Raw genomic sequence first — 23,216 nt, 5'->3', positions numbered from 1 at the left:
AGTATTTGAACATGATGCATTCAAAAGATAATCGGATAAGGAAAGGTACACAGCCACAAAACAAAGCCTGCCATAGGTGTGCATTTAGAACTAACTCCCCGTCATAAAACCAGAGTATTTGTGATCTCAGTCTTACTTATTTTGTTTCTGGTACAAAGTTGCAAGAGCCTCAAGTTCACGAGCAATATGTGGATGGTCTGCACCGTAGGCATTTTCAGAGATTTCCAATGCCTGTTTATACAGCTGTTCTGCATTGCCAAACTTCTTCCACTGCACGTATACACTCGCCAATTGGTGGAGGGACTGAGCTACTCTTGGGTGATCTGGATCTAAAGCCGTTTCTCGAATTTCTAGAGACCTCTGCAAAGGCACCACAGCCTGGGGAAGAAAAAGATTAAAGGCCAACTGAAGTGAGTGAAAGACTGTAAGATCTACAACCTGATTAGCATAACAAAAGAAAGCTGCCTTAACCCCTGGAGGGAGAGCAGGGTAATCAGGAAAAGCCCTCACTGGCTTGGATTCCAGCTACAGTTACCTGACTGAGAAGGCCCAGGTCCTTGAGAAAGCGCCCCAAGGTTTCATAGAGGTCTGCTAGGCACATCATGTTTTCCTCGCCCTCACAGTTTTTCTCATATTGCTTCAGTGAATCGAAGTACTCGGCTGCCATGGCACTTTTGTCTTTGCCAACAAACTGCCAGTAGCTCAGCAACTCAGCAAAGTGACCTCTGTTTCAACAAATAACAGTCATCAGTGAAAAACAAACTTTACAAGCCATTATCAAGTGAGAATGCCAGAATTCATACCAAGTTATTGACAATTTATTAGTAGGCAAGTAGAGTGTAGTAAGGTAAAACTGTGGACTGAGACAGTCACCTGAGTCCACGGCCTCCTAAGCTGTGTGCTCAACAGGATGTCTGACCTCTTAAAGCTCAGCTTCCTCTTCTGCAGAGAGGAAGACACTGACACTACCTGCCTCAGTCAGGTGTTACTGCAAGGAGGCTGTGGCACATGAAAAATACTCCATAGTGTGGGTTGTTACCATTAACATCATTACAGTTACTCACAACAGAATGATCAGCATTCTTTTTAGATACTTTATGATATGTAGTCAACTGCTGAGTTCACCCCAAAAAACTATTTTAAGTGACAGAAATTAGAATAGAAGAAACTAATGAAACACAGGCAAACTGTCTTAGGATATCTACTTTGTATTTTCATCAAGGAATTGAATGATCAAAGTAAGCTTAATCATCTGTAGATGATATTAAAGAAGATGAAAAAGTTGGTAAACTAAAGAATGAATCTGATTCCAAAAGAATCACGAAAAATTGGAATGAAGATAAGAAATAACTTACAAGGTACAACAAAGAAATTTGAGAGTTCACTGAGGGGCAAAAGACAAATTATGCAACTGTTATGAGAAACGTCAAAACTTCTAGGTGAGACAGAAAACCCCCATTACGAGGCTTAGCAGGTCAGAAGTGTGGCTCATAAGAAGGTATGGTTCTGACACTGGCAAATTCAAATATATCAGAAAAGACAAACAATATATTTATTTAAAAAGGGCAATCCTTTCTTTAAACTCCACACCAGTTAGCTTCTCTGTAGGATCCAGATGTACTTTGAGGGATCCGTGGCCTTGAGGGTCAGATATCAGTAACCATCTCTCTAGGTGATTTAGAGTCAAACGTGCTTAAATGCAAGATTAAGCTATCAAGCTGTCTCAAGATCATTCTAGCTCTGACCCAATGAAGCAGCCATACTTTATCTTTTTACTTTTCCTCTTTAAAAAAGTAGATGTCATGGTGATTTGTAAATTGTCTTAAATTTCTCCCACACTTCTATATTTCAGGGAGCACTGAAACTGGACTAATTTTTTTAAAATGTTTTTTTCTTTATTGATATTAGAGAGAGAAGAAAGGAGAGAGGGAGACAGAAACAGAAACATCGATGAGAGAGAATATCAATGGGCCCCCACTGAGGATGGAGCCCACAAGCTGGGCATGTGCCCTGACTGGGAATGGAACCAGAGACCTCTCGTGCATGGGCTGACACTCAACCACTAAACCACACTGGCCGGGCAAAATTGGACTACTTTTCAAGTTAAAAATGCTTTTTGCTTTGTTAAGCTGAACCACTGTTTAAATATATTTTCTGGGGAAAAGTGTTCTACCAATAAGTTTCTTACCTTTTATAAAGGTTTTGAGACACAAAGAGATTGAGAAGGCAATCGTGCAACTTCTGTTTACTTCCCTGCTGCTGAAAAAGCCACGGGAGTTCGTCTGCACTCCTCCAAGTCACTGGGTCCTGACTACATAAGAGAAGGGACAACACTCAGCAGTACCTTCCTGCAATGAGATCACTTCAAAAGGCTTCAGACAAATGCTGAAGGAAGAAAAATATATCTAACGTATATCTCTAACTCTTTAATTATCAAAAGCAGAAACTTTACCAATCTAAGAAAATAAAGTTATATTTAGGGACACCAATCAAACTCTAAAGGTATTTTCCTAAAATTGAATTATTAAAAAAACAACAAAAAATCCTCAATGGACACAAAGATATACACAGATACACTCATATATATTTAACTGGAATAAAATAAAAGCAATAAAATTATCTTGCATTGATTCTACTTAAGTTTAAAATTTTAGCATAGTGTTAAAAGACATACAGAATTATCTGTGGTTCTTTTGACATTAACAGAATAGGGAGAGAATTTAATCTTTTTAGTAATATTTAAATTTTTATACATTCAGTTATAAGTTAAGAGAAATAAGGATGCAGAGGTGAAGTGGGCAGCAGAAGCTACAGAAGAACAAGATGGGTATTTATAATACCTAAGCTGCGTGGTAAAATAATTGATTAGCTTCTGCCTATAAGAAGAAATAATGGTGGCATCTTCCATGTACTCCAGCCTCACTGTTTCCCAAGCCTAGGGAGAAAAAGAAAAAATACTGCAGTCTATTTTTTGTAATATGCGTTTGTAAAATGGAATTTGCAAACATTTCAATCTTATTGTTGTACAATAGAAATGGCATTAGACTATTTTAAAATTTAGGATGTATTTATGTGATAAACTGATATAAGAATAAAAATTTCTGTACTAATATTTTAAGAACTCAAAACAATTCACTTTAAACTTTTAGTTAATACATTAAAAATCTCAGAAATGTAAATGTCAAAATCATTACGGTGTACATCTGAAACTAATATAATGTATGTCAATTATACTTCAATAACAAAATCTTAAAAATGTGGATTTAAAAAGTACTAAAAAATAACAATAAAGGAGGGAGATAAGTATATGAAATTATAAACATTTCACACCTACAAATATAATACAGCATACTCAATAAAAGACATCATTTCCATTTGTATACATATATAAATCAATCATGACATTGCAGATGAGAATTATATTAGTCACTACTTCTACATTTAGGACTAAACATTTAGGACTATGTGCTAGACATCATGTCTAGTACCTCACAAGGACCAAGGACCATCTCAGTTAATTCTCTTTACAACCCCTGTTGTAAGCTAGAAAATTCTGTCCAAGGCTTAAAGAATTTGCCCAAGGTTACATAGCTATTAAGCTCTAAAATGCACAGTTATAAACAGAGGCAGTCTGACTTACAGAGTCCAAGCTCTTAATACATATATAACTATACCTGCAATTTAATAAATCATAAAATGGGAAAAATAATTTTCTTTTCCAGAAGGACACTGCCTTTTAAAGTAATAACCATGCGATAAAGATACTGCATATAATTATTAGCCAAATTAATAATTTAACCAAATTTTACATCTAAGCTAAAATCGCTGTAAAAAAATCTGTAATACTAAATTTCAGATTTCAATTTTGTCTTATAATTGAAACACTTAAAATAATATTGTATGATATACTATCATACAACATGTAATATGTTGACATCTGTAAGTAAAAAAAAAACAAACCCAAACCTTATTAAAATAACATTTACCTGTAAATGTTGAAACTTAAGCAAGCCACAACCATAAGTCAATAAACACATTTTGTGTAAACTGTGAATAAGGGATGTCAAGACAGCCCAGGACATCTCTGGATGGAGCTCCATCAACTCTGATTCACTCACCCCGTTATGGCTAACATTTATGAGGCAGAGAATCTAGGCAGAAAACCAAATTGACAATGATCATAAAGTACTTCTACACATAACTAACAGCCATTGAAATTTCCATAATTCACTTAAGCTTATTGATTTCTCATTCAAATTTATAATTAAAATTATTTAATAAACCAAGAAACAGATTTTTTTTTAGAATGAAACACACTTCCCAAAAGACACTAACCGAGGATAAGATAGTGAAAATAAAGAAAGAAAACCTCATTTAAAGTGCAGTCGGAAAGCTCTGCAGGGAGAACATCTCACGCACCTACCACTCACTACAGACTGCATGACCAGCAGGAAGAAGGAAGAGAATTATTTCGACCGGGGAGGACATTAATCACAGGGGAACTTCATCTTCTGCTTTCAAGAAAATGGAAGACCCTTTCCTGCCCCGGCAACAATGCACTAAACACTGTTGCAGCCAATGAGAAACTGTCACAACCTTGAACTCTTGTTCTTCTCCCCTTTTTCTGAACTTTTGTTCAAAACCACTCTCCCCAGTTTCTTCCTAAAAACCTCATAAAAGCAAGCCCCTCTTCTTTGTTAACTGGACTTGCCTACGGTTTTGACATAGCTTGCTTATCTCCAGTTGCAATTCTCTGCTATTCTCAAATAAATCATTTTGCTAATAAAATAACTGGCTGGTTTATTTTTAAGGTTGACAAGAGTGTGTATATAAAATACAGCATTTTATTTTTTTTTCTTTAGTGGTTTTTAGAGAAAGAGGAAGGGAGAGGGAGAGAGAGATAGAAACATTGATGAGAGAGAACACAGATTGGCCGCCTCCTGCATGCCCCCAACTGGGGATCGGGCCCACAACCTAGGCATGTGCCCTGACTGGGAATCGAACTGGTGACCTCTTGGTGCATGAATCGATGCTCAACCACTGAGCCACACAGGCTGGACATATTTTAAAGGTAAGACACATATAGAAAAAATTTACCGCATGAAATATATTATTAAAACTAATGACAAAGTCCCAATTCTGGGAAGACTGTGGGAGAATATAGCCCTCCTTCTAAAAAATGCCTGGTAATATCAGACAACATGTAACAAAACATTTCTAAAAGCACAGTAGAGCCTGGAGAAAAGAAAGGGAAATCCCGCAGGTGCCAAAAATGATAGGAAAGTGAAAATCAGAGGGCTAAGTGCTAGGGATGCCGTCTGCGAGGACAGAGGATCAGCAGCCGTCCCATCCCATAACTTCAGGGCTTGGGTTTCTCACCCACAGTGGGAATGGAAGTCGAGCCTATATGCCCCATGAGATAAGGAGTTGGAACTAGAATGTTTGCCAACACCAGGACCTTTCAAGGGCTGTACCCTCAGGGAAGGGATACATGAGAAAAACATCAACCCACAGACATGGAGGAAAGACAAAGATACTTACGGGTTAGTTCCCAACCTGTGGGTCGCTACCCCTTTGGGGGTCAAACAACCCTTTCACAGGGGTCACCTAAGACATAACAGTAGCAAAATTATAACTATGAAGTAGCAACAAAAATAATTTTATGGTTGGGGGTCACCACAACATGAGGAACTGTATTAAATGGTCGCGGCACTAGGAAGGTTGAGAACCAATGGGTTAGAAGGTAAGATGAAAAGCCAAAACTTCAGGAACCTTCAAGTTGAGAAAGTAACATAAAAATGGATCCAGGTTCAGCAAGGTTGCTAAATATAAAGTACGTTTTCAGAAATCAAAATTGAATTTAACAAACAACAATTTTAAAATGTTATTTATCTTTGTCTGACATTTCACTTAGCATAATGCTCTCTGGGTCTATCCATGGTGTTACAAATAGCAAAGTTTATTCTTTTTTATTTCTGAGTAGTATTCCCCTGTGTATCAGTACCACATCTTCTTCATTCATTCATCTATCAATGAGCGTCTAGGTTGCTTCCATATCTTGGCTATTGTAAATAATGCTGCAATGAACATAGGGATACATATATCTTTTCAAATTAGTGTTTAAGCTTTCTTCAGATAAATACCCAGGGTTGTACAGTAGTTCTACTTTTAATTTTTTGAGGAATCTCCATACTGTTTTCCATAGTGGCTGCACCAATCCTATCAACAGTGCATTAGGGTTTCCTTTTTTTCACATCCTCAATGGGTAAAAGAGGTGAAAGAATAAGAGGTATAAACTTCCAGTTATAAAATAAATAAGCCATGGGAAAGTAGTGTACAGCACAGGGGTAACAGTCAATAATATTGTAGTAACTCGACATGGTGACAAATGGTTACTAGACTTAGTGTGGTGATCACATCATACATAAGGTATACAAAAGTTGAATAACTATGTTATACACCTAAAATGAATATACTGTTGTATGTCAACTATACTTTAATAAAAATTAAAACAGCCCTGCTAGTGTGGCTCAGTGACTGAGCTTTCATCCATGCACCAAGAGGTCACCTGTTTGATTCCCAGTCAGGGCACATGCCCAGGTTGTGGGCCCAATCCCTAGTGGGGGACATGCAGGAGGCAACCAATTGATGTTCTCTCTCATCGATGTTTCTATCTCTCTCCCCATCTCCTTTCCTCTCTCTCTAAAAATGAATAAGGAAAAAAAATGAAAACAAAATATTATTTTAACTATAGAGTCCTTAGAAACAAACCTTAACAAAATGTGTAAGACCTTTTTGGGGAAGAAGGTAAAATGTTATTGAAAATCATTAAAGAAGATGATTAAATATATGGAGAGCTATCTAGCTTTCCTTGAAGAAAAAGACATACAACTTCCTCAACTTAATCTCTAAATACAATGCAATTCCAAAATGAGTTTCCATGGCACTTGCTGAATCAATTCTGAAAATACACATGAGAAATTAGCCAAGACAACTGTGAAGAATAATATTAAGAGGGAGCTTGCCCAACCAAACATTAAAGCTCACTTTAAAGTTCCAATAGTTAAGACACTAGTATTGGCAGGGAAAAGGCAAAATTGGAACAGGAAAGCCTACAAATGGACTCATGAGTCTATATACTTGATACTTAACAGATGGTATTCCAAATCAGCAGAAAAGATAATATTTTGTAAAATAGCCATACAACAAAAGATTAAAAAGTAGATTCCTTCTTCATACACTAAACAAAAATAAGTCAACATGAATTAAGGATTACACATGAAGGACAAAGCTGTCAAATATTTTTAAGGGGAAAATATATAGAACACTTTTATGATACCAAATGATTTTAAAAAGAAGATACACAAGCATAAACCATAAAAGCAACTGTTGGTAAATCTGACTTCATCAAAATAAAACTTTGTATAATGAATGACATCATAAAGTTAAAAGATAATAAACAAATAGGAAAAAGACATTTATTTGCAAACTCTATAACAAAGTTTTTGTACTCAATATATAGAACATTTAAGAATGCCCATAGATCAATAAGAAAAAGACAAACAACTCAAAAAAATATTTAAAGGACTTGAACAAAGAACTCACATAAGAGGAAACAAGAATAACAAATAAACATGAAAAGATTAAAAATTTCAATGAGCCCTGGCCAGTTTGGCTCAGAGGTTAGAGCGTTGGCCTGCGGTCCAGAGCGACCCGGTTTGGTTCCCGCTAAGGGCACGTACCTCGGTTGCAGTTTGTCCCCGGCCCTGGTTGGTCGTGTGGGTGGCAGCCACTCGATGTGTCCCTTTCATGTCAATGTTTCTCTCTCTCTCTCTCTTCCTCTCTCTCCCTCCCACTCTATCTGAACAAACAATGGAAAAATCTCCTCGGGTGAGGATAAAAAAAATTTTTTTTTCAATGATAATGAGGAAAATGCAAATTTCCTGAGATATCACTTCTGGACACATGCACACATTCCTGTATATGCTTGAAACATATTTAAGCACAAATTTACCAACATTTGCTACTTACTTCACACACAAATACAAAGCAAAATAATCTTCCTTTGATAAGTTTATTACACTTTACCTGCTTCATGAGTTCTTTATCCTTATCATTTGTCATGGACTCCTGGATAGATCGCAGAACAAGTCTATATAATGAAAGAGTATCTTGACACTGCAAACACTGATGAAGGATTTTATCTAAATTTCCTGCTCTCCCAGCACTGTTGGAATTGAGAATAGATTTAATTTCTTATAGACTGCTAATATCTGTGAAAAATTTGGGGTAAATTAAAAACAATGTGGTCTCTATTTTTATATTGCAACTGATAATAACAAGGATTCAATAAAACATGATACAAAAAAATGGAAGTGTTATGGGGCTGCTAGAGTCATCAAGTTTATTTTAGTATACCATTTAATTCAATTCAATAAACAAATGCTAGTTTTTGTTAAATTCAAACAAGTACTATGCATATAGAACATAAAAATGAGTAAAACATGGTTCTTATCATCTAGAAGCAGGCTACCTACATACTAGAAGCAGGAAAAGAGTTATAAATAAATATTATTAGTTAGTTAGCCAAGCAAATTAACTTTTTGAAGCCAGAATTTGGAAAATGTCAGGCTAAAGAAAATCAGTAAACCAGGGAGTGGAGAGAGGTTGTTTTAAATTATTACACAATATTTACCAGTGGTTTCTTTTTTAAATATAAAGATTAGATCTAAAGCAAAAAATCAAAACAAACAAAAAATGGTCCATAGTCCCTCTTAAACAGATAATTTCAATAAACATTGTGAAATGTTTAGAAATGTATAGAAAGTGACTCACACTCTTGAATTGCACTTATTCAAGCCACTGATATTCACAGGGGCCAGATTCAGTGCACAACCCTGGGAACAGGAGGAAATAATGGTGCAAATATTGTGGACAATTCAAAGTTTTATAAGATTTTTCTCATTCAAATATGGTGCTTAAGATGAGAATGTAGAATTAAGAAACAAGAGTACTAGATTCAGTGTCTAGAATATGAGTTATGCTAGGATTACTACCTGTTGCAGTGAAAAAAAAATCAAGCATTTTGATGAATGGACAAAACAATTAGGCTGAGGCAGTACTGAAGAATAAATAAAATAAAACTTCCTAATGCTTATCTAAAAGCAAATTACTAGCCTGGCCTGTGTTCTCAGTAGACTGAGCGTCATCCATGGTTGTCCCATGGACTGAGAGGTCCCACTTCTATTCCTGGTCAGGGCACATGCCTGGGTTGTGGGCTCAATCCCCAGTAGGGGGCGTGCAGAAGGCAGCTGATCAATGTTTCTCTTTCACATCAATGTTTCTGTCTCTCGTTCCCTTCCTCTCTCTCTAAAAAAATCAATAAAAACGTATTTATTTATTTTTTTTAAATAAAAACATATTTTAAACAAAACAAAACCAAAAAAATAACAGCAAATTACCAATGGATATAAAAAATGGAATAATCTGTTTTAGGATGAAAGGTCTGTCAGGATTTGACAACAGAGACAACTAAAAATTCCTACCTACATACCTACCTCCTGATAGTCAAGGGCACCGGAAATAACATTTTTACGCTTCAGTTGACTCCTCACGTCACCAAAGCTAGGGGTCTCAGGCAGGTGACAATGAGCCCTCATGGGCAGGCTCCAAATGAGGGCAAAAATGGCCTTTTTTTGCAACCCCCAGTAGGGAAAAGGTTAGTGTGATAAAAACTAAACAAACATATTTGACAAGTTATGGTAATGTGTGGGCTATCAATCTTCAGTTGTAAGTCACATTCTCACAGGATGTTAGTATCACTGTTAGAATAAACAGAATCTGAGTGGCCCAGGAGACTGTCATAGTGATCAGTTCTCCGTTTCACATGATGAGGAAGCAGTCTGCAGCAAACACAAAACATGCAGAAGATGATGCAAAATAATCACCACTTACCATGCAATCGTTTTGCCGAAAAGGGTGACATAAAGGGCATTGCAGGTTGTAGCAGAACGACAATGTCGTTCTAGCTTCTTCTCCTGCATCAGTTTACCAAAAAACAAAACAAAAATACAAAAGCACCCTGGAATTAAGCAGTTTTTACTACCAAGCCATCAACAAATACCTCCACAGAAATGACATGGTTCCTGCCATTTCATCAGCAGCGTCACTGCCGCGTGGTGGTGGCCACAGGTGAAGTTGACATGCAAATGCTTTTTTGCTTTTAAATTACCTGTTTAATATAATATAGTAAAGTAAACCTGACCAGGACCTTTTTTATTGCTTCTTCTATACTTGTTTAAAGTTTAAGACAAAATACATTTAACAATGTAATTACTAAACTCCAATTTTCCTCATAACAATAGAGAATATTGAATTTTAAGTCTCATATAAGGTGTTTTATCAGAAAGTGGATAGAGAGTAAAAGATAGCAGCACAATTAAAACTACTTACCTGTTCTTTATTCAATTTAATGTCTACAGAGTGGCACTCTGCAGTTATAATAGATTTTGCATCTTTTGGATGTAAAGGATCAAGATGAAGTGTAGGCCACAACCTTTTATTTAAAGAAAAGAAAAATGATATTCTCTTTTAATAATACCACAAAAGTTGTACTCTACCCATAAGTCAAAATCCATTATAGGAATTAATTTTTATACTGCCTTTATAAAATAAGCAAAACTAATTTGTTAATCCTATTACATATTTTCATTTATTCTAACATGTATATCATTATTTTCAGATATTAATCACAACAAAGATTGTTATAGAATAAGTAGCATGGATATTAGATAATGAAGTGGTAAAATATTTCTAGTACTATGTACTATACTATCAGTAAAACTAAACATAGGTATTAGTACCTATGAAGAATAGTACCTGACACAATCTTTGCCCACAGGTTACTTGTAATCCAATTGAAATGTATTCACTCTACAACATGCATTCTCAGTGGAGTGGTGAAAATTGGGGGGGGGGGCAGAATGTCCTTATTTTTATCTATAAAGCACAAACACATTTGTTTATATGCATAAACTGATATATAGTATATGCATGGTATTAAATTTCTTGGTGAGGAGGAGATTAGGAAGACTCTTTGTGGGGGCAAAATTGATTGAGTAATACTGCCCCCCCGAATTCAACCACTGCATCCCTTTTTGAGGACTGTTAAGGTGAGCTTGCATTTCAGGATAACAGGTGTCTTAGCCCAGCTCTCTCCCTATTTTTCCCATCCATAAATTGAATTGCCTACTAGACATCACTACTCAAGTTATAATTGGCAACTCAAACTAACCATGTTGGGAAAAAAACCTGCCTGTCCTTTGTGCTTCCCATTCAGTTCCTAGAACTACAATTTCCTTAATCTCTCAAATCAGAAACTTGGGAGTCATTCCAGCCTTCTCCTCTCTCACATCCCAGATTTAACCTCCCACCAAACCCTGTAGAGTGTATCTTTTTCCTGATATTGTCCACTTCTCCCCATCCTCACTGCCACTTTTATAAAAAATATGAAAAACACAAACACATATCAAAAACCTTGCCTCATCTGTACAAACATTTCACATAATCTGAAAGAACTAAAGTTAGCATCGTACCTCCATGCTGGAGGGCATGTTTCTACATTCACAGAAACAATTACTCTTACATTCACTGGCAGTGGATCTATCAGCCATTTCATGTGTTTTTCAACTTGCTTAAAAATATAAAAACAAAATTCAATCTATTAATTCAAAATATTTCAAAACAACCCAATAATAGCTCCCCACGTAAAATGAAATTTCTCTTTAAGTTTCTCATTACTATCAAGGATAAAGTCTTATTTTTGGATGATTTATCTCAGAACAGTATAAGAACAAGTGGCAAAAGACTATTGCTGCTGATCTGAATTCTGGACACTTAATTAAATGTCGAGGCCCTAAAAATATGTCAAAATGAATAATTTTTGCTAATTACGAAAATTCAGTTGGTATTTCTCAATAAGATATTAGCATGTACTGGCATACAGTATTTTTTTATCCACATGCTTCCTCTCTAGAAATTAAGCAGAAATAAAAGAAACATCATCGACATTTTCTTCTCACAAACATATAGATTAAATGCCTGTTATAGTCGTTACTGATATTTTTGTTTCTTTCTGAGTATTATCAATAGGTTACAAAGTGAAAATAGTACCTGAACTTGATCTATAGAATCAATAATGATGATGATGCTGCCTTGATGACGGGCAGAGAGTTTTTCTAGCCAACGTGGAAATTCTTCCAGAAGTTTAGCAGGATCCAACGTCAGAGCAGACACTGACCAAGAGTGCTGCATCAACTACCAGATGAGAACACACACACAGATTGAAGTAGTTAGGCTTTATCACAGCTGGTGAGAAATATGTCTATCTCTGCATTTTAAAACAAAACTCAGTCACCAATTGCACTGAGTATTATTTTTAACCTTATGCAAAACCAAAATAAATGGGCAATACTGAAAACTGGTTTATTATCAGGTACTTAGCCCCAACAATGTCTGAATCTGAATAAAAATTTTGATAATTCCAAAAGATGGCATACTATACCTTTAGAGTAAGTCTTTTAATAATCAAGGAGGACTCTGAGCTGGTTGACATAGGTCTCCCCACAAAATGAGAAAGAATTAGTGTATTAGGGGAATTCTTCTGTTGTAATTGAATCCTGAAAGAAAAAGAGCTTTGATAAGACTGATAAAGCTCTTTAATGTCAACAAAAAGATTTCACAGTGCACTAAGCATCAAGTGCTACCTATCAGCGATCACATGGTCAGTTTTGAATAAATATAAGAGATATTTTACTTCACTTTTAGATCCTTTTCAATTGACCGTTAAAGAATTATAGATTCATGCCCGGCCGGTGTGGCTCAATGGATTGAGCATTGTCCCATGGACTGAGAGGTCCCAGTTTGATTCCCAGTCAAGACATATGCCTGGGTGCGGGCTCAATCCCTGGTAGGGAGTGTGCAGGAGGCAGCTGATCGATGTTTCTCTCTCACATTGATGTTTCTATCTCTCTCTCTCTAAAAAAATCAATAAAAACATATTAAAAAATGATAGATTCATTTAATCATACATTGATATTAACTAATGTAAGCCAAAAGAGTGTACATTTGAATTTAAAGTATTAGTATAATTAGCATTAACTTCTAGTTACAAATATGGTAAGAGAGGAAAAAAGAAGTTTCTTTGTTAAGTACAAAAATAGTATTTTCCAAACATAACTTTAAATATAACGGCAATAAAAAAGAAACATATACTAACTCTTCAATGAATGAAAGAAAATATTTTTACTAATTATCTTTATTTTTTTTAATTTATTTTATTTTTGGTACGTGCCCCTAGTAGGAACTGAACCCGGGACTCTCTGGTCCGCAGGCCAATGCTCCAACCACTGAGCCAAACCGGCAGGGCCTTTACTAATTATCTTTAAATAATATGATGAGCTGAATTGAAACTAAAATAATTTATTAGCTTATATGAACCTCAGTCCATAATTTGAAAAACTAGTTTGTATTCATGGTAAAGGTTATCCTTTATTTTTATATTCTTTATGACTTATTTCACTCTAAATAGTCTTTGTCTTATTTCACATATTTAAAATCCCAATGAAACCTTTAAGATGAAGCCAATACTTGAAATAAAGACCCGCCCCTCCTGAATTCACCTAATTCCACGTCACACTGACAACTCCCTTACAAAGCACTCCATTAGCTCTGACCTACATCATCTATCTATACAATCACAAATGCTCACATTTCCTATTCCTTCCTCATTCTGTATCTCCTCTCTAATGTCTATATTATGTACGCTTCAGGGCACGAAACTGTAATTTCATTCCTTTTTGCTGTTTTAATGTTTAGTACATACTATGCAGGAAGGCAAACATGCAATACTACATTTTGTTGAATGAATTCGGTAACTCAAACGACAGAATTGCACTGCATCATACCACTTTGATAAAAGCAGGGACTTTCCAGAACCTGGTCCTCCAGATACGAGCAGGGGTGGAATCGGTGCTGGTGCTGCCACTAGATCATTAAGGCGTTGGTAATACTAGAAACAAAATGAATTTGAATTGTGAGGAAGCATATGCCTCTTAGAATAGTAAAGAGAGTCAACTTCTGATTATTCTCTGAAATCATTGGAGAAAAGCTGCATGAGAAAATGAAATCTACTTTTTGTCAGTAGCACCCTCATAATTGCTTTTTTTTTTTTATGGCTATTAAATATGCCCAAAGTAGTAAACTACAAATGGGCCCCAGTTTCTTCTACACATAGTATTACTATAAATAATGAAGGAGGGATAACACTTAAGATCCCCATGGCGGTTTTACAAGATTCCGATGCTTTGCACAATGCTGCAGGGAGACCAATGTGTAACCCTGGTAGCCTGTAAAGCACAGAAAATATACCACAGAAGGCCTTGAGGGGGTCCCCACAGGCATCCTTGACCTCTTGGTCAAAACACCTGTCCTGGAGACCATGTGTTTCCAGGGCTTCCTGCGGGTAGGTCCAAACAAAAGTAGGTGTCATGTGACTTGAAGTCTCCCAGCCGCTGCAGGGAATCAGGTTAGGACAGGCCACCTGAGATCTTTCTGAAAATGAGTGAGCTCTAGGCAAAGTCCAAGAACCATATTTTCCAGACTTTCCCCAGACACTAAAACTGGTTCAGAGCTGAAAAATACATGTTCAGAAAACCAAAATATCTCAGTACCTATTAAGCAGATTCCAAAATTATCTTAGGGGCTGAAATGTTTATTAAGTGTGCCAGTGGTCTGAACGACAGCTGATAAGGATTTAAAAGAACTGGTAACAGGTAGTTTGTGGCTACCTTTAGGGTAGCAGAAATTCCTAGCAATTACAATAAATGGTTGCCTGGTAGTTTCTCAATCAATTTTTCTGTTCGTCAACTCTAAATACAGAATATATTTCTCCAGGAACTCAAATAATTCTGATAACAATGATGCTTCTGAAGAAGCAAAGGCTTTATTGATTTATGACCTCACAGATCCTAACAATTTAGTTCACTGTTCCACAAAAAGCCCATTTATCGACCCATGGTTCCCAAATTAAGACCTCTTGCTGCAGAAGAAAGACCATAGGATTTGGAGCCAGAGGTCTTTGGTTCAAAGTTCAGATCTGCAACCTACAATCTATAGGCAAACTATAGATTGTGTGCTCTTAGGCAAACCATAATCTGAATCTTAGGTTCCTCGTTTATAAAATAATGATAATAATACCTCTCTTACAAAATAACAACAATTTAACATTTATCACGTGCCAGGTATTGTGCCAAGTGCTTTACATGTATTATCTGGTTTAATCCACCCAACAACCCTGTGATAGGTACTGTAAAATATTCTTGTTTTATAGACAAGAAAGTCAAAGTTCAGAACTAAGTAACTTGATCAAAATCCATAGTTAGGAAATTGTGGAACCAGGACATAAACATAGACAGTTTAAATTATAAAAGGTCTATAAAAATATAGCTGTCCATGACAGCTACTGTACAATATTCTTTAAAATATTAGTTCCTACATTAATTTAAAAAGCATTCCAATTTTTTGAACTTGGACAGAAATTCTTTGAGCACTTCAAATCCTGTTAGTTGTTTTCTAGATATTTAAGGATGCTGAGGAAGTGATCTGCCTATCACATTAACTACTGTGCTTTGTTTTCTAAATGCTTGATATTTTGGTTTCTCCAAGAACTGGAAGAATAGATAGCTTGACTATTTTTAGCAAACTTCCTGGATATTCTAATCTTGATCTGGTGAACTGCAGTTGATAGCATAAGGAACATGTGGTTTATAAATCCTAATCTATAACTAAAAATGTTTTATGTTCATAAGTATATTTGATCTCATATGATACATACCTAAGCTCATTCCTCAAAATAGATAATTAAGCCATGAGGGCAGGCACTAACACAAATATTAACCCTGACTACATTTGGGTGAAAATATAATCATAATACAGCCTGTAAATGGAGACTGATCTTTGTTAGAACAATACTACAACTTACTTTCTCAAATCCCAACTCGTGGGCTGAATTTGAAGCCTGTTGAAAGGTTTCCATTTGCTCTTGTTCATCATGTATGTCCCACAGAACATCACCAAAGTCATCTTCTTCTGGAATTGAATCTTCACTGCCCAAATCCTTGGTTTCCAGGTTTGTGTTCTCAAAGCCTAGGATGTCCTGAACACCAAGAGCAAGCCCATGAAAATGAATGAAACATGTAAAGACCTTGCAGCAGCATTAGCACACAGGACTACGGTGGGCTGCACCTGCTAAGGAGGTCAAGTTCAAAACCATGGCCTTTGTATAGCACCTACAAGAATAAACTTATAACTATAAAAATAAACACTAGGCCCTGGCTGGTTTGGCTCAGTGGCCAGAGCATCGGCCAGTGGACCAGTGAGTCATGGGTTCTATTCTGGCCAAGGGCAGTACCTTGGTTGCAGTTCATCCCCGGCCCTGGGTATTTGACTCCCATGGGATCTATTTTCTGAAAAATGTTACACAATATCTTTGGTTATATCTGGTTAGTAAACAATTTAAAAGATTGTGCGAATACTAAAAAATACGCTGCTTTACATTTTTATAAGAATAAAATTACTTAGATGAGGTCCTTGATATCAAATATCTCTGCTGTGATCTGAATGAAGTCTTTTTAAAATTTTTTTTTTCTTTTTTATTGATTTTAGAGAGACAGGAAGTGAGAGGGAGAGAGACAGAAACATCGATGAGAAAGAACAGCAACTGGCCACCTTCTACAAGTCCACCACTAGGGATTTGGCCCATAAGCTGGGCATGTGTCCTCACTGGGAATCGAACCCTGACCTCTTGGTGCATGGGTCAACGCTCAACCACTGAGCCACACCAGCCGGACCTAAGTCTTTATATCACTGAAAATATGTTATCCTTCAGGTGGTAAATATGTCTATTTCCCTTGCTGTCACTTATTCTGCTCAATTCATTTTATTTAGTTGGTCCTAAAGTTTGAAAGGTTGTTGAGAAAATAAAAATTGATACTCAATATTTATGCTAAAGAACATTATACAAAATGCTTCACCAGAAGTCTTCCCATTATGTTTTGGGGCTCACTTTTTCTCTGATAACACATCTCCATACTTGTAATGCAAGTTAATTTTAAAAAGTAATCTAATCCTTTTCTTCTCAGGTAGGGCTCCCCAGTATCTGGGGCGGTTTCAGCAGGTATGGACAATCACAGTCTGAGCATGGTATATCCTCCCTTTGTGCCCGTTTTACTTAAAGATGAAGGCTTATTTTTTATCATAATTATTACCATTTTTGCTGATACATGATTTTAAATGATTTTTATATTAAAAACAAACACATATATACTATCAAGCAGAACATATAACTCTCAGAGATTTTCAAGATAATACTTGAGACATCATAGAAACTTCTAGCTTCAGATACCTCCATGGCCCCTAAAAAGTGTGTTTTCACCCCTGTGTACTGTTAGGAATAATATGGTGAAAAAATTTGAGAAGGATTTTTCTAATATACAAAAATTCAAGGTGCACACAAAATCTGAGGAGACTCTCTATTAAATAGAATGAACATTTTCCCTTAAATACTTTTTTTCTTTATTGATTTTTAGAGAGAGAGGAAGGGAGAGGGAGAGAGAGACAGAAACATCAATGAGAGAGAACACTGATTGGCCGCCTCCTGCATACCCCCCACTGGGGATTTGGCCCACAACTGGGCATGTACCCTGACAGGGAATCAAACCGGGGACCTCTTGGTGCATGGGTCGATGCTCAATCACTGAGTCACATCGGCCAGGCACCCTTAAATATTTTTTAACTAGCACTTTCATAATCCGTTTTACACTTAACCGTATTGAAGCATCAGCTAGCTTTGTGAGGCGGATGAGAGACAAAGACACATGGTACTAGTAATTCCACAATGATACCACAGGATGAACTTCCAACAGAACAGTGGCACGCTCCGTGTATTGTTTTCAGAAAACAAACAAGTGATTTTCTCTGGAAAACTTGATTTTATGGAAAACAGTCTTAAATATTTTAGATGAAAAGTTGCAGGGAATGCATATTTACCTGTTTAATAATCTTTTCCACATAAATATAAGTTTTATATACACCTTCTGCAGGATCTCCTGAGTGATCAATGACCTGGAAAAAAAAAAGTTTAACAACAACAAGGAAAAAACGATAATGACAGGGGTCATGGGGGTGGGAAACACTTTTATAGTGCTTATGTGACATGAACTGTGCTAAGTACTTTCTGTGTACAGTAGCTCATTCATCCTCACAACAACTCTCTGAGGGAAACACTATGATTACCTCTATTTTACAGAAGAGGAAAATGAGGCAAGTTAAGTAACTTGCCCAATGTCACACAAGGGATTTAGGGTGAACAACGCTGCAATAAAACAAACAGTATACTTTTTTGATTATGTGTCCAAATTCTGTCTTATGTATTTCCGTACACTCAATAATATACATAACCTTCAAAACAAAGCAAAATCAATTTTTATGCCAGCAAAGCTAATTCTACAAAACAAAAAAGCAAAATGGTATTTAGCTATGTAAAACAGTCTTTTGAATTTGCTAAAAAAAATACCCGATCTGTAAAGAACATGTGTATTACTAATAAATTATAATATTTGAAAAGATTAGAATAAGACAATGGTTTTAGAAAGCATATCAAGTGAACTGGCATGAAAGTTTATCCTACATTTACACTAATCCCTGGTCAATAGTACATAGAAAAGAAAAAAAGGAACGTAAAAAAGCTTGGGGGAAAAGCACAGAAAATAATGAGTTGTCCACTCACAGGTCATATTGTTTTAGCCACATACTGCTATTTATTCCTCTCTTTCATAGTCCACAATTAATCTGTCAGAAAATCTGTTTACTCTACTGTCAAAATTTATCCAGACTCCTACCATTTCTCATCATCTCCTCTACATCACCCTGATCCGAGCCACCACATCTCTCACCTGGATGACTGCAAACGCCTCCAACTCTGACCTCTCCCATAAACCCCCGAACCAGTCAATTCTCAATGAACCTAAGAGATCCTTCTCAGAATAAAATGTCTTCTGGTGCTGCTTAAAGTCCTCCAATGGCTTCCCATTTCACTCCAAGTAAAAAACCCAAGGTCCTTACAATGGTCTCCAAGGTTCTTCACGATCAGTACCCTCTTACCTTTCCCTCTGTTCTCCCCTCGTTCACTCTGGTCCAGCCACTCTGGCTTCCTTCTTCCCTCCAAACATGCCCGATCACTCCCAGGTCACAGCCTTGGCTCGGCCACTTGCCACCGCCAAGGATGTTCTTAAAACACAACCCTATGAATTTTACCTTGGCTTTGTTGGTCTTGTTCAGGTTAGAAACTTGATCAATCAGTTGTTGGACAGAGTTGGAACTGACTTTCCCATCCTCCAAACGATGATAAATTAATCGTGGTTTGCCTTCAGGATTTTTCAGAAAAGCTTCTTCACAGTCTTCCAATAAAAGGCTAGATTGGAAACCAGTATTTCTTTTACTATACTGCACTGTGGCAGCAAACAGTTGGTCAGTCCACCTAGGTGTCAGTAATGGGGGTTTACTGCAATAATAAGTGGCCAGAAAATGCCCAGCTGCAGAACAAGTGAAGCTTTCAAAAAATGGATGTTTTTATAGCTCTGTTCCAGCTTAGTGTTAAAATATAATATGTTCATTATCAGACGATGAGAGTGCATTAAATTTAATTATGCATTAAGTTAAATTTTAAAGCATACGTAACTTGAATTTTTTAAATCTAATATAAAAATATCTCAAACATGGCTCTCAGTAATGGATCAGACTCATGAGACTTTGCAAATAAATGGAAAGATTACAAGCTTGACCCCTGTAATAAATTACAGAATTTTCAGCTTACCTTGGTAAAGTTAAATGAATGAATAAGATAACTAATGAACTCTTCTCAATTTCCCATTTTCTTACAGTGAGGTACTGATTTTCAACATCTATTGGAAAATGTACAGCATGGAAAAAATATCCCATTGTCTCACACATTCTTTTTAGTTTAGGTGAATAGTCCTAAAAACAAATTAAAACATATAAAAGCACAATTTATTTAACTAAAGATCTAGTCAGTTTCATACTACGTAAAAGAAAAAAGCATGCTTTAGAACAGGTTATGTGGGATATTTTCTGATTTAAAATTTAAAAATATATATTATCATATTTTTTAAAAAAGTCTTTAAGAGAAAAGTCATGTTTCTTTATAAAAGGAAAATAATACTGGCTTAATAACTTGGCTGTTTCCTAGCTCAGAAAATGATTTACTTCATAATAAAGCCTAAAACTACAGGAGAAAAATATTAGGTTATTTTGTTTTGGTATTTACTTATTTTTATTATTATAACAAAAGATTTATGTTTTATTGTTATAAAGAATGAAAAATATAAATCCATAGATCTATATAGGAAAAAGGACCAACCATGATACATTAGAAGACTAAACAAACATATAAAATAAAAATATGTTGGTCATAACAAATTAAGTTAGTAATGATGACTATTATTCTGCAATAAATTAGTAATTCCTTCAACATGTGTTTGGGAATAACCTATATTCAGTTAGTAAGTGAAAGCTTTGGTTTTCAAAACACTTATCTTTTTACCAAAATTGAGTAGCATTAAAAAGGAAAGCCAAATGAACTTATTAAACAATTTGGAGGATGTTCATGTAGCCAGTATAGCATGTGACATGCAGATTTATTTAAAATTCAATTAGAACAAAGAGATAGTAGTCAGCAAACATTTTCTGTAAAGGGCCAGATGGCAAAATATTTTCACAAATTAATAATAGCTTAACAATTTGGGTGTTTGGGCAGAGGTCTTTGTGGTCCATTTAGCCTTTGTCAGGAGTTTTTCTCCTGCGGTAGTGTGAAGTAGCCACAGACAAAATGTAAATCAAAGTACATGGCTGTGTTCCAATAAAACTTTATTTACAGACACTGATGTATGAATTTAAGATAATATTCACATGTCACAAAATATTATTCTTCATTGGATTTTTTTCAACCATTTAAAATTAAACTTGGCTCTGGGTAATACAAAAATAGACAGCAGGACAGAGTTGATCCATGGGAGGTAGTTTGCCAACCCTGCCTTAGATTAACCCCGATGGCTACTTTGAAAAATGAAAAACCCTAAGAAGGATTAAACTTTGTTATCACCTGAAACAGATTCAAGGATATGGTGGGCAGATATTAACTAAAGCAGGCACTATCAACAAGGGTCTTAAACATTGTGGAGAATGTGTAATGAAGCATTCAAAAGCACACAGTTCCAAGATCTTGATTTTAAAATACTGGTAATTCTGAGCAATATTTTCTCTAAAGAAAAGCCCAAAATGCTTCCTGCTCTTTAAGACCTATAATCTAGTAGGTAGTAAACTAACTGGTTTAGATGTAGTAGAATCAGGAAATAGGATACAATATTAACTTGTACTTTAAATCAGTGAATACAGAATTTATAAACGTCCTTACCTTAAGGAAAAGATCCATTTCAGGCTGGGTTTCATCTGTATAAATGAGGTAACATCTGACAGTGTTACTCCATAGAGAATGTGAAAACAATGGAGTAACTTGTAATAAACTAGCTACAGCAATATCCCAGTCATCTGAAAAGAAAGTTTCTTATAAGTTCATGAAAAAAATCACCAGAAAACATTTGACAAGATGATTTTCAGAGAGTCAGAAAAAAACATGACAGGCATCATAGAATGGAATCTGATCTCGCTTGTTAAAACTGACATCGCTGCTAGAATAACATATTAGAAGGCAATCAGTTAGTTCTCCAATGTCAAATTCTATTCTGGGGCTTAAACCAATCATTGTCACCAGTGGTCTTTGCTTGGGTACTGGCGGTGCCAGTCAAATATCATGGAACTGTGCCACATGGGCTGTTCAATTAGTCTGCTATTTCAGGAGAGCCCATATTCCCAGGCTGGCCAATGGTTTTACCTACTTATTATTGTTGAAATATATTGAGTCAAAAAGAAAGTTCATGAATGGTATAAAATGAAAAGTAACCATATGCTATTTAGTGTGAAAGAACATTTTAAGAAATACTTGGCTAGTTCAAAAGGCATAATTTAAAAAGTGATTTCATTTTGCTAATAGATGAATAATTTTACAGTTTTAAGAAAAAGGAGCAGAGCTATTTATGACATCTCAGATTTTCACTGGTACTCACATTCTAAACAGATCTTAGAGCTGTTTTGGACACCAAATTATATAAAAACAATGACCATAGTCTTTTGACTAAGAATACTATATTATATAACTGAGGTTTGGTATTCTACTCTACAACCATCAAAGCTTCAGAGGGAAAGACTAAAAACTACTATTTCTCAGTTAATCTACATTAGACTCTCACTGCTTCACTAAAGCAACTGAGAATTCAGACCAGAAATTCAGTTCTTAAAACCTGAATGGAGAGTCTGGCCAGGGAGCACCATCTGATCCTTATGTGAATAAGACAACTTCATCAGCCCTGGTCAGTGACAGCATCAGTACGTGATGGTTTGACAACGGAAGACATCCAGTATACAAACCTCATATTCTGCTGATGGTAGTTGTCCCAGCATAAGATTATAGTATACAAACAGTCATTACCATTAGCCAAGGTAATTGGCAAATGATGTGTGTTACCTCTGTTGACATTTGCAAAGGGTCCTTCCACATCTATAGAACTATGCGCGAACTCAGGGCCCCTGAAGGACTGCTGAAGCTGGATCATACTCCCTATGGAAGGTTCGCTTCCCAAGGCCCCACCAGTCCAATATTCACACTGGGTTCCAGCAGCTGTTAAAGCAAGAGATTTTATTTGAATGTTCAGAAACTTACCAGATATACTGAACAGGATAAAAAAATACTACAGTATTATAAATAAAACAAATATTCAAGTGATTTTGAAAGTACTTTGCCACCCACTTCTGGCAAGTTCTAAGGTGCAAGTTAACATAATTCTGGTTATCATCTCAAATTTAAAGAGAGAATTAAAAAGAGAAAGATGAAAAAAATCAAGAATACAATGTACTATATAGATGATGTATCATAGAATTGTACACTTGAAACCTACACAATTTTACTAACCAATGTCACCCCAATAAATTTAATTAAAAAATAAAGTAACCAAAAGAATTATAATAAC

General features: G+C 35.9%; 1 protein-coding gene across 1 annotated transcript in view; it reads right to left on the bottom strand.

Moving 5' to 3' along the window:
* Positions 1-23,216, bottom strand: part of NPHP3 (nephrocystin 3) — a 35,209-nt gene that overhangs the window by 7,299 nt on the left and 4,694 nt on the right. The window contains exons 4-21 of the mRNA XM_036267490.1: positions 22,715-22,867; positions 21,548-21,681; positions 19,931-20,091; positions 19,372-19,528; positions 18,106-18,180; positions 16,040-16,213; positions 13,965-14,068; positions 12,563-12,677; positions 12,172-12,315; positions 11,595-11,692; positions 10,453-10,555; positions 9,955-10,037; positions 8,089-8,227; positions 3,987-4,151; positions 2,841-2,935; positions 2,189-2,311; positions 536-725; positions 137-378 (exon numbers count right to left, since the gene is read on the bottom strand). Of these exons, the coding sequence (XP_036123383.1) occupies positions 137-378; positions 536-725; positions 2,189-2,311; positions 2,841-2,935; positions 3,987-4,151; positions 8,089-8,227; positions 9,955-10,037; positions 10,453-10,555; positions 11,595-11,692; positions 12,172-12,315; positions 12,563-12,677; positions 13,965-14,068; positions 16,040-16,213; positions 18,106-18,180; positions 19,372-19,528; positions 19,931-20,091; positions 21,548-21,681; positions 22,715-22,867 (2,455 nt within the window). The remainder of the gene's footprint in view (positions 1-136; positions 379-535; positions 726-2,188; positions 2,312-2,840; positions 2,936-3,986; positions 4,152-8,088; positions 8,228-9,954; positions 10,038-10,452; positions 10,556-11,594; positions 11,693-12,171; positions 12,316-12,562; positions 12,678-13,964; positions 14,069-16,039; positions 16,214-18,105; positions 18,181-19,371; positions 19,529-19,930; positions 20,092-21,547; positions 21,682-22,714; positions 22,868-23,216) is intronic.

The sequence above is a fragment of the Molossus molossus genome, unplaced genomic scaffold (genome assembly GCF_014108415.1).
Source record: "Molossus molossus isolate mMolMol1 unplaced genomic scaffold, mMolMol1.p scaffold_m16_p_18, whole genome shotgun sequence".
Lineage (NCBI taxonomy): Eukaryota > Metazoa > Chordata > Mammalia > Chiroptera > Molossidae > Molossus > Molossus molossus.
This window is presented reverse-complemented; position numbering and strand designations above follow the sequence as displayed.